Source organism: Larus michahellis, chromosome 2 (genome assembly GCF_964199755.1).
Source record: "Larus michahellis chromosome 2, bLarMic1.1, whole genome shotgun sequence".
Classification (NCBI taxonomy): Eukaryota; Metazoa; Chordata; class Aves; order Charadriiformes; family Laridae; genus Larus; species Larus michahellis.
This window is the reverse complement of record NC_133897.1, coordinates 21,270,845-21,283,401: the sequence shown is the minus strand read 5'-3', so window position 1 is coordinate 21,283,401 and position 12,557 is coordinate 21,270,845. Positions and strand designations below refer to the sequence as shown.

At 37.9% G+C, this 12,557-nt stretch overlaps 1 protein-coding gene across 5 annotated transcripts in view; it reads left to right on the top strand.

Moving 5' to 3' along the window:
* MLLT10 (MLLT10 histone lysine methyltransferase DOT1L cofactor) overlaps window positions 1–12,557 on the top strand; it is a 146,995-nt gene that overhangs the window by 13,916 nt on the left and 120,522 nt on the right. For all 5 annotated transcript variants that reach the window (XM_074574494.1, XM_074574493.1, XM_074574492.1 and 2 more), the window contains exon 3: window positions 528–607. In XM_074574494.1, coding sequence (XP_074430595.1) covers window positions 528–607 — 80 coding nt within the window. The remainder of the gene's footprint in view (window positions 1–527; window positions 608–12,557) is intronic.

The following is a 12,557-nucleotide window of genomic DNA, read 5'->3' as shown; positions in this document are numbered from 1 at the left end:
AAGCAAGCTTTGTATCTTTGTTCAGTTTGTTATGGATTTCTTACTTAAGTTATTTTACTTATGAAGTGTAAGAGAACCTGATCGCAATTAAGTGCATGCATGTTTTATGACAAACTTGGATTTGTTAGTTGCTTTTAGTTTTGTCTTAATAATACTGTAAATGATGTGTTTGTTATTGTGAAGTGTTTTACCTGTTTTGCTAGTAAATAAATAGCAAAACAGATCACATGTGAAACACTGCTGCTTTTGAATGGTTATATTACTTTTCAAGATAGTCAGTATTTTTTTTTATGTAACAAATTTATTTAATGAATTTAGCATAATTTTTTAAGTGGAAGATTATTGTACTTCATTTCTAGTACCATTGTGATAGGATTTCATGTGCAATGTATAGATGTCAATTTGACTTATTAAAATGGTGGGATATCAACTAATACTAAGCTTTTTTTTTGTTTTAATAACATTCATATTAGTAGTACTGCAGTGCTGCTTATGTTTGCTGAAATATTTTGTCTTGTTCAAAACAGCTTGCTATGGAATTGTTCAAGTACCCACTGGACCTTGGTTTTGCAGAAAGTGTGAATCTCAGGAAAGAGCAGCCAGAGTGGTATGTGCTTTGTTTATTCAGTAATGCTAGTTATAATGCTTGTGTGGATAATATTTACCCAAGTATCCCAGTAATAATAGAAAATAGCTTAGCTTTCTGTCATAATTCCATCTAGATGCCATTCAGAAAGACTTGTTTTCTTTTTTTTTTCTTTTTTTTTTTTTAACTATCTCTAAGTATTCTTACAATTTCTGTGTTTGGGGGTTTGTGTTGTTTGTGTGTGTCCTCAACTGTTTCAAAGATTATTTTCTTCTTATCTGTGGTGTGGGTTTTGTGTTATTTTGTCAGTTTAATACTTACATAGTTAGGTTCAGGGAGGAAATAGAATCTGTGTCCAATTTTCTTTTACAGCAACTTTAGACTCCCAGTTGAAAGCTTAACCAATAAGTAGTGTTCTTAATTTGGGAATCTAATGCTTACTTGGAATGTGACACTTCTAACTGAAGAAACATTTTCTTTCTCTGTCTTTTTAATTTTTTATGGTAAATATTGGGGATTCAGATACCACCCCAACACTCTTTTTTTTTTTTCTTGATTACATAAGTTTTTTTTTTTTTGATCAGGCTTGTATGTTATTAGATCAAGCTGCATGATATCAGGCCTTTTTAGAAAAAGACAATCAAGTTTCTCGCTACTAGGTGCTTTTTAGTTTGTCTTCCAGCAAAAGATAAAATAAGAGTATTTAGACTCTCAGTAAGAGTGAGAACTCAATAAGACTAAGCTATTCATTTGCCGCTGAAAATGTTTTTCATATATAAATTGGAAGAGGAGGTGGTGCAGCATCTTAGGGCAACGCGTAAACTGTTTCTGACTTTCATATCTAAAGGCAAATGAAGAGCCTGAGACGGAATTTTTGGTTACTGTCAGTGACTGGCAAAGTGTTTACATGAGCTGTTTGCTGTGCCTATTTCCTTTTCTAATATAAAGTACTGTAGAAATAGTAGGATGACTTAATGTTGTGTGAATTTTTGGCACAGAACTGAAGAATCTTGTTCCTCCACTTTTTCCCCAACTTGCTTCTAATGTTTTAATGCTCTAGTAGCTTAGACTTTGTTACTCTTTCCAAAGCAGACCTGTTGGTGGGAGCAAGAATGGATTTATTTCTATGTACTTTCCAAATATTTGTCAACAGAAGATCAAAATTGCCACACTTTCTAAAGAAAGGCTGTTTCTTTTCTTGGGAATACCATCAGCAATGTAAAGTTTTAAGAGTACCATTTTTTAATGTTGCTGAGTTTGATGTATACAGGTTCACAGCAAAGTTGAAAATATAGAGGGGGGAAAAGTGAGATGGTGGCCAGAAGGAGGATTTGTCTTGTGTGTGGTAGGGAATTCTCATCAGGATTTAGAATATGATTATTCCTGACTTCTGACATAGGGAATGAAGAAGAACGGTACTGAGTTCTAAAATAATGTTTCACTGTATTCTGATAATTTTGTGAATTTACCAAAGAGAATAGCTTTGATAGGCATTATACTGCTTTTCTTCACCGTTTGAAGTTAAGAAGGAATAGTGATGAACTTAACTGAATTCTCTGCCCGGTGTATTCTATTCTTGTTTCCACTTAACGGGGTCCGTTTATGATACAGTTCAACAAGTTAATTACTGATCTTGTTTTGAAAAAAAAAATTAAAAAAGTCTTTCTCATTTGTAATATAGCATAGGTTTAAATGGTTCTTAAGTGAAACTAATTGCGTGTGAGGTAGAACACATTGGCAACAGTTGAAGTTGTACCAACTACTTGTATGTTAGTGAGTTAGAAGCCTGGTGTCTGTCTCTGAGATGTCTTGGAGAAGCCCTTAAAATTCAAAAACTAAACTGAAGCTCTGACTTCAATATGAAAACAGGAACTTTATTGTAACCAGTTTATCAGACTTGGAAGTTGCATCATGCTTACTTGCAAAAGCAAACCTCCATATCATCACTGTAGGAGGCTGAAGCTTAGTTTTTCTGTTGGCCTTTTTGTCTAGAAACAAAACCAGAATTAAATTTACTGTATTACATTGAACATGCTTCTACTTACTTATTTTTAATCTTTAAAAAGACCTGAGTCTTGTACTCAAGACATATTTTTCCCTGCTGATGCTGTCTGCATTGTGTGTTTTTTGGAGTTCTAGTTGACAGCTGGGGTGAAATCATGACAGGGGTGTGTTGTGGATTTTTTCTTTTTTTTTTTTTTTTTTTTCTTTAAGCTGCAGTAACTGGGCAAATAAATCCATTCTGGTAAGAGACCAGCGTTAATTGCTTGCACTAAAATTAGTCTTGCTTTAACAACTGAAAGAAACTAACTCAGGAGCATGTAACTCAAGTAGGTGGCTCACTAGAGAACTTCTTTTAACAGCAGGTTAGAGTGGTTGGCTTCCCGTATACTTTCAGCTGTTATACACTGGTATCTACTGTATTGCCTTTCTTCTGTGTGCTGCCGCTAAGCTGGTACATACTGCTTGTCAGTGAAAGTGGAGGCTGATTATTAATTTTTTTTTAGCTGCACAAACCACTTTATTTTTGATTGTGAGGTGGTAGCCAGTGTCTTGGGTTTTGAATGGTCAACTACTAGTTAGAAAGCACAGTTCCATACCTGGCAAGTAATACTGACTCTTGCCTCTAGCAGAGTCATGCTTTTGTGTATGTGAGAGAAACTGCGATTTTTGTAAACCCGAACTGTTTAGATAATGGACACATTGGGGTGTCTCGTAATTGTTTGACTTACCTTATAAACATGCATATGTAGTACGTAATAAATAGAAGGCTGTAATCTCAGTGTGTACTTTTTACAATCACTATGTAAGTTTTTAACTGTTGCTCAAAAAGTCTTAATTTTTCCTAAATCAGCTAATTTATCTTAGTTGACCTATGGTGAGCTTGGAATGTGAAGCTCTTCACGATGGGTGGCGACTGCTCTCAGCTTTGTCTGTGTCAGCACCAGCTGTTATTACCCTGCATAGCAGGCCCTTTTGATGTCTTCAGATGTACCTGAACTTCTGAATCAAAAAGCAGGGCAGATGCACGTTGATGTAGGAAAAAGTAATATTGGGTTCCATGTGAGGATGTATGTACCTGGAGCAGTACATACTGTCTTGGGAAACTGGATGTTGTCCAGGGACTGATAGTACTGGTATCCAAAGAGAGACTAGAGAAGCTAAGTTTAGGAAATGTAGCACAACTGTTCAAAAAGGCTTTTTTCCCCTATCATCCTATTATGTGTCAAACATCTTTCTTGATGATCTTATTTTAAGAATGATTTAATTACAGTATATAGTGAGGTATAAATAGACAATGTGTTTATGGTTTACTACAAGCTACTACTATTCATGCTTGTCACGAAGAAGCTGGAATAATCCATGTAATAGAGATAACAGGCAGCACAGAGGCATCCAACATTTGTACAAACAGTTAGCTTGGTCAGGCTTATTGGCTACGTGTAGATGCTGGTCCTTGTGAATCCAGAGAATTCAGAGACCAGGAGATCTCAGTACTGAACTTCAGTGTTATGAATTCCAGGAAGTTTTACTGCCTCAAGCACAGCTCAGCTTGTACACGTGAAGTCAGATTGTTTGCAGCATCGCAAGTGAATTAATATGCTATTGATCTGTTTCACTGGAATATGTATATTACAAGCCTGTCACTGTGTCTGGAAGAGTGTTTGGATTTGGTACAGATTATTCTAACATCGTAAAGGTGGTGCTTTTTCCACTTGGCATTTCTCTGTTAGTTTTTCTTTTGATGGGGTGGCTTATGAAGTTGAATGCAGTACTGACCCAGAACATTTGCGTGACAATACAGCTGGTCTAATAAGCCACCTGGATTTTAGTCCTGGGGAATGTGTTGAGGGGGCTGTGACTCCCTGTGGAGCTAGCCACATAAGATTTGAGATAGTATTCATCTGGATCTCAGCTGAATCTAGTGTAACTGGAGTCTCTGCACTTGCACATGTGTTTCTTGGAACTCTGTGTGGAGACCAAAAGACTGTCATTGCAGAGTCAGTTTAGATCATACACTACTTAAAACGTAAGGATTCAGAGCTGTAGAAAAGCAGCTATACTGTTTATCTCCAAAGCCAGTTCAGGTATATTGTGCTCTCATAGTGATAGGTTCCTGCTAATAATCCTGCCAGACCCGAGCTATTCCTGCATCTGTTGCACAGATATCCACTGTCTGAACACTTGATTTTTTTTATTTTCTTTTTTTTTAATCTTTAATATAACAACGGTTGTAGTTCTCCTCTCCAAGTTCCGTTTTTTTAAAAAATCTTTCATCACATGCATCTACAAGTTTGTTATTGTGGAGTTGCTCATAAGAGTTGTATGATGTATCCATAGTTTAACACCCCAACCCCAGAATTTGTGTTGTATAAAGTAACTGTAGGTGGAGTATTATTTGCCTTTTGCCTAAGCAGAAGGAGGCAAAGAAAGAGGAAATAGGAATGTAGGCTTTCGATATGCAGATAGGTTTGTGATTGGAGGTCTGACAGCTCTGGCTCAACAGGCTGCCTCTAGGGGAATGGAATCTCTGTGCCTGTGCTTAGAATCAGTTTTGATGTGGTTATTACACCTGTACCTGTAAGTTAGAATGCACACTGATAAATATGGTCACAATAGAGACGAACTAAACTTAGTTTTAGAAGAAGAAAACTTGCTGTTTTCTTTTTTTCTTTGATTTGAAATACTGTCCACAAAATCATTCATGACTAATATCCTATGCATTCTCTTTGAAGATATCTCTTGAAATAATTCTTAAGGAAATTTTGAAATGAATGTTTTTTTATTGTGCATCCATAATTTTTTTAAAGGACACTTTATATCAGAATATTACCACGATTACTTTAAGAATACTATAACAAGTAGTTTTTGCTACTTTATATTGCTTTAGTTTTGAGCATACAACACAAAAAATCACCTATGTACTTGTGTTATTTGTGTGACTTTTACACAGCAGTAGAATCATAAACTTCTAAATGTAAACTTCTAAATAAGAGAAGAAAAAAACGACTGTAAAATACAAATTGCTAGTAGAGTTTTTTTTATAAATATGAGAAACTGCTACTTATTAACAATATTCTTCTGCTTCCTCCTTCCCCCTCTTCCACAAAAAAAAACCCACACCGACAACACAGTCTGGGCTTTTATGAATGGCTATGGAGTCTGGAAGGCAGTGAATGCTTGTTTGTAGCTGGATAACTGGAATAAAGAGTCTGACTAAAGATACTTGGGCACAGCAAGTTGTTTTGGGTTTGCGTGGCAAGGTTTTTGTAGCGAAGGGGGTATAGGGGGGACTTTCTGTGAGAAGCTGCTAGAAGCTTCCACCATGTCCGATAGAGCCAATGCCAGCTGGCTCCAAGACTTGGCCGAGGCTGAGCCAATCAGCAATGGTGGTAGTGCCTCTGGGATAACATATTTAAGAAGGCGGGAAAAACCCAACTGTGCAATTGCAGCCAGAAGAGAGGAGTGAGAGTATATGAGAACAACTCCTCTGCAGACACTAAGGTCAGTGAAGAAGGACGGGGAGGAGGTGCTCCAGGCACCAGAACAGAGATTCTGCTGCAGCCCGTAGTGAAGACCATGGTGAGGCAGGCTGTCCCCCTGCAGCCCACGTAGGTTAATGATGGAGCAGATATCCACCTGCAGCCTGTAGAGGACCCCACATCGGAGCAGGTGGATGCCTGAAGGAGGCTGTGACCCAGTGGGAAGTCTGTGCTGGAGCAAGCTCCTGGCAGGACCTGTGGCCCTGTGCAGAAAGGAGCCCACACTGGAGCAAATTTGTGGGCAGGACTTGTGATCTCATGGGGGACCCATGCTGGAGCAGGGTGTTCCTGAAGGACTGCACCCTGTGGAAGGGACCCATGCTGGAGGATTTCACGCAGAATGTGGGAAGGACTCATGTTGGAAAAGTTTGTGGAGGACTGTCTCCCATGGGAGGGACCTCACAATGGAGCAAGGGAAGTTGAGGAGTCCTCCCCCTGAGGAGGAAGGATCGGCAGAGACAATGTGTGATGAACTGACCGCAACCCCCATTCCCTGTACCCCTGCGCTGCTGGAGGGGGAGGAGTTAGAGAAATTGTGACTAAAGTTAAGCCTGGGAAGAAGGGATGGGTAGAGGGAGAAGGTGTTTTAAGATTTAGTTTTTATTTTCTCATTATCCTACTCTGGTTTGGTAATAAATTAAATTAATTTTCCCCAAGTCAAGTCTGTTTTGCCTGTGATGGTTATTGCTAAATGATCTCTTCCTGTCTTTATTTCGACCTATGAGTCTTTTTGTTATATTTTCTCTCCCCTGTCCAGCTGAGGAGGGGGAGTGAAAGAGCAGCTTTGGTGGGCTGGAGTCCAGCTAGGGTCAACCCCCCACAGTCCTTTTTGGTGCCCAAGAGCAGGGCATGAGAAATTTGAGATAAGGATAGTAATTGGGACAGGTAATGGGCAAAACATGGACTGTACAGAGCTAGAGTGGGAAGAGTGGAATGATCGTAGGGAATTTTTGTTCTAATTGTGGTGAAGGTTAAACTACTTCTTTTGTTCTGAAATGCTATGGATTGAGTGATGTGTATCTTGTTTGTTACATTGATGGGTGAGTGTTGTTTGCTTTGCATTTCATGAGTAGGAGAAAATATTTTTACCTGTTCAGATTTTTTTTTTTTTGTATACATAGTGATTACAGACACGTAACCTTATTGCACTGCACCACAAAAGATGGCAGAATTGCTTAGGATTGCATAGAGTCTGATCATCAAGGTTAGGAGTACAAATGGCAGAAGGTGCTGCAGAAGTGCAGTATAGTTTCTGTGCATTTTCCACTCCAACTGGTGAATTAAACCTTGTGCACTGTATTGTGTGCTGTGCCTATCAAAGTGGGAGTATTAGTGCTATTTCTGATTGTGTTGCATTCATGCCTTTTTTTTTTGTGCACTGCATTTTTCCCTGCTTGTATGCATATTTGCAACTCGGTTTCTAAAGACACAGCTGAGTTCATAAACTTGTTTGAAGCATTTCATTATAGCAGAAAAGGTCTGCAGATTTTTTTTTTTTCAGCTTTGATTAGCTGCAGTTTACTTGTTTGTGCAGTAATTTATAATTACTTTATGCTAAATATGGATACATAGAGTATTCAGGCTTTAAAACATAGTGTTCCATCACTCAAGTACTACTTGATCAAAAATTTTTTAACACAGGTATCAATATAACAGGTACTCTAGTAAATGCTCTAAAGGTTATGTGGCAAAATTACTAACCAAAGTGAGACTAGAGTGGAACGTTTTCCTTTACAGAGATTGCTTAATTCTTATGCAGATATGTTTTCTGTTCGTTTTGTTGCTAGGCTGTTAAATCACTGGCGGAAGTCACTCTAAAGTAAGCAAGGAGCTCCTCAACTGCAAGGAGCCTTAATTAAAATGCATGCTAGCATTTTATACCTAGGAATTTTTAGGGTACATCTGTGGTATGTTGCAGGAGGACACTGAAGTGAACCATCGCATACTGTGTTTTCTTCAGCTAGATTGAATCGGGTCAGTAGCATATTTTCAGTCTGATAACAATAGCTTGGGTGGAAATCCAGCCAAACATGACATAGCCTTCTGATGCTTTCCATTAAAGATCAATGTGTGAATCTTAAACTTTGTGTATGTTTATAATTTGGATTCTTGCAACATCTAGCAGGGCTTGCTAGTCTTAAATAGGTAGTGTGAGATTTATGGCTTTGGATTTCTGGAGTAGCCAGATCTTGATACATGCTGTGTGTTGTGACTATGTTACATTGTACTCTATGTTCTCTCTCATTTAATTACCTTACATGTATTGAGTAAAAGTATGCCTGAATGTCACCTGTAGTACGTACTGACTGGATGGTCTTGGAAGAATGCTGATTTGCATGTTGAGTGCCTCTAATCTTCTTGTCATAGTCTGTAAATTTATTATCTGTAGTAGATGTTTTTGACAGAGCTAACTGAATCTGCATATATTTTTTTCTGATGCCTTGATAGAGAGAACTAGGTTGTGTCTCTTTAATTTATCCAGGTGTAAAACCCGAAATGCTTCAGGTAGTCAGTCTGTTTTTTCTTTTACCTGTCAATTGTCTGCTTTAAAAAAAAGTTCTCTCCTCCTGGGACAGATGACTGAATAGAGATGGGGCAGAGATTTGGCAAATTTGTCAGGATCAAGAAATGATTATTTAAAGATGGAGATGACTTAATTTCTTAAGTTGTCAAGTTGCAGAACATAGCACTTTCAAAGAGAAGTACTGACAGTATGCGTTCGTTTGCTCTATTAGTGGTGTCAGCCAGTTGGGGATTCTTGAATGTGGCAGAAGATCTTTTGATTCCTGTTGGTTCTTCATTGTGGCTTATAAATGCTGGAGTCTGGTGTGAACCGTAGGTTGGAAACATTGGAACTTTAGTTTGCTTCTTTTCAGATACCTTGGCTGAAAAAGGGCGTATTTAGCTACTTGCTGACTTCTGCTTCAAATACTTGCAAGCTATCATTTATTAGAGCCATTTAGATCAAAGTAGTGAAAGGGGGGTATTTCGGAGGTTTATAAGTAAGGTCTTAAAATAGTGCAGGTTGAGACTGTTGATAAGGTGTATTACTATCCAGCTGTAGTTTAGAAACTGATAAATAAGAAAATGGGGATTTGGTTTTGTAGATAGCAGTCTCTTCGTTGGCTGGGCCATGTATTCCTATAGAAGCCTTTGGAAAAAGGGTTCAGCAATTCATCCTTTTTGCTGTACTGAACAAATGAAAAATGAACGTTTGACTCTGGCAAGTATTATAAAGCACAGGTGTAAAAGATCAGAAATAAACTCTTAACGGGAATTTTCAAAGTACCCAATGGGTTTTAAGGAAAAAAACACAAAATAAAAGTTTAGTAAAATATCAGAGTAAAAGGATTTGATAGGAACAGATAGCATAAGTTTGGCGTGAGTAGAGGTTCAGTAATTTTGATAGCATCTGGGAATGCTTGTGAATTTTATTGGGCTTTCTGGAGGCTTCAAGGGCTGAGAGGATGATATTTTCTGGTTAGTCTTGTACGTAGTCAGTATAGGTTTTGCTTCACAGAAGACAGCTTGAAGGGGTGAACAGAAAAATTATATGTCACTGGATTCTGAGGGCTGGGGTAAGTTATTGCCAGCAGATGTAGACATGGTCAGTCTGGTACGCATCCTGTTGCTGGGTCTGTTTTTGTACTAACTGCCTGTGAATTCTCATCTATTGATAGAATTTATGCCAAGATCTAAATTTCTAGTATATTGGTTTACACTGCTTTGCAAATATCTGTGGTTTTCCCTTCTTCTGGTTGTCTAATCTTGCAAAAACTGTTTCTTTGTAGGCTCTAAGGCATTTGTTCTTCTGTAGCTACCCTCTGATTAGCTGAATTTGAGTTAGGTTTTCTGTTAAGTACAATCTAGTTGTCTGTGGTGTAATTAGTACACTTCTATGTAAGTATCTTTAGAATATGGCCTCGCTTTATAGAGGGAGCTATGTTTAGTTTGTACATAAAACAAAATAATCACTAAAATGACCCCAGTTTTTTCCAGGTTTATTAGGGGGAAAACAGTGTTTTTTCTTATTTTCAGTGTTTTCAGTACAGTGTATGTGTATTATTCTTTTTAAACTTTAACTCATAACTTAAACTTTCAAACTCATTATTGCAATAACTATGCGTATGGATGTCTTTACCCTTCTAAACCAGCTTTTTAACCCATATTAAGATACTTTGTATTATCTGAAGTAATAGTGTATAAGACTATCTAGCATATTCAAAGTCTATAGGATTGGGAAAGATCATCTTAAATATGATAAAGAGTATTAGAGGTGACTTTTATATTTTTCCTTCTGCTAACACCCAAGGGCGAGACAAAATGGGGTGGAATATTGGTGAAAGTGGGTGGAGCTGTACCACAGAACTTGGGACAAGAATACCTGGACGCATTCAGCTGTGCTTCTGCAACTACTGATGAATGGGAGACAAGGTTACTGAGAGCATCAGGGGCTGCCAGTTGGAAAGCCATTGATTAGAAACTAACCTTCTGATCAGCTGCTTTGCTTAAGTTTGTAAATCCACCTTACATTTGTAAACTCTCCCTCTGTGCTTTGGGGGAGTGTGTGAGTTAGTGCATTTTGGTATGTACAGTATGACATGCTGTAAAATAGATGTATTTAGAAGCAAATTCAGAAGTAAAGCAACAAAATGACTACTTCTTGACGACTGACTCCACCGAGGTTAATTTTAAGGAAGTCATAAGAATTTGATGGTGTGCAGGGTTTGTTTTCACTAAAATGTGAACAAAAACTTGCAACAAAACCAAATGGATTTAACCAGTCTGCTGCTTGGTTAACGATTAACAGGAGAAGCAGAATAAAATGTTTTGTATGTCAAGTTTTGACTCCTGTTGATGAAAGGATCGAAAGAGATGAGTATCAGGTTTCAAGCACTGTGATGCTGATTTTGTGTACTTTGCTGTTCTGTTAATTGTAACTCTAAGGGTCATGCATTGCAATATCTTAAAGTTGTTCCTTTCAGTTAAATACTGCTTGTTTGCTGTTGTCAAGCAATATGAAACAGTAATTCTGTGATCAAAATATACTTTGGATAAATTGTTCTGGAAACATAGGTGTCATGCTGGATATAGTATAGCTTGGGAGGGAAAATAAGCTTGTATGCTAAACAGTTTGTGTATATGGCTGATGCCGGTTAAAAAACTTGGAATATATGAATGTCAGGGAAATATCAAACCAAAACTGTCCTAATAAATACGTCTGTGTCTGGGCCCAAGAAATATGTCTATATTACTACCGAAATTAAATTAGTCTGTTTCAGGTGTGGTGTGTGGTTTTTGGTTTTTTTTTTTTTTTTTTGAAGGGGGGGATGATGTGGGTGGGTGTGGTGATGTTCGTGTGTGTGTGTGTGTGTTTTTTTTTTTTTTTTCTTAAGATCCTTTGGAATTCCGTATTCACTTATAGCAAGCATAGATGATGCCACCTCCTGAACAGGGTGGTTGTATCCTTGTCCTACTCCCTACCCATGTTCCTGTTGCATTTTTTAATCTGGCATTGTTGTTTATATGTCCTTATGGAAGGATGGCTCAAAGAAGTGATCTGGCTAATTTTAGCTTGCTGACTAGGATTTCCATGTGGTCAAATGAATGCTCTTGCCAGTGCAAGGGAAGCAGTAGAAAGTACACTGTGGGAGATGGCCAGCGATCTTTTGGCAGCAGTGTGCAATTATGTTAGCTTAAAGTGAGCCTGAACTAAAGTCAGCTGGAACTGCAGCCTGATTTCTCAGCTAACTTTTAGGAACTGTGGTCTATTTAATCTGCTGTAGGTCTTCTTGTGTTATTTAGGTTAACAGGTCATATTGAGACACACAGTTTATTGCTTCATTGCAATGCTGGGAATTCGGTCCTGCAAGACTTTACTTGGTTGACAGTCATTATTCAGGTGAATGGTTCCATTGGCCTACCTTGGACCAGACCTCAGTAAATTACTTGCACAAGAATCCTTTAACCTTTGTTTTCTTATAACAAGAGACAGCATATAATGGATGTCTGCAGATGATGCTTTATGAAACTTGCTCCAAATTTACAGAACCCCGAGGGAAGAACAATGCTATATTCCTACTATTATTTTTTTTTTCTCCTCTCCCCTCCTACTTGTATAGTCTTGTTCCTATCTTTATGTTCCCTGTCTACTAGGTGTCTCTTGATCTTTCTCTGCATTTCAACATGAATAAGGTAGTCTTGTTAGATTAAATCAGGTTCTCTATGCCTTTCCTCTGTTTCCAACTGAAAAATCGGTAGGGTTAGTTTAACCAAAAAGACTCCAGTAATTAGATTTGTCTAATGTTATCTACTGCTGGTTAAGGTATCTGTTAGTCCTGGTTAAAATGGAAAGGCATATTTATCTAAAATAGGGGGGAAAACTTTATGTCACAATGCAGTGGAGCCAAATGGGACTGTAACTAATT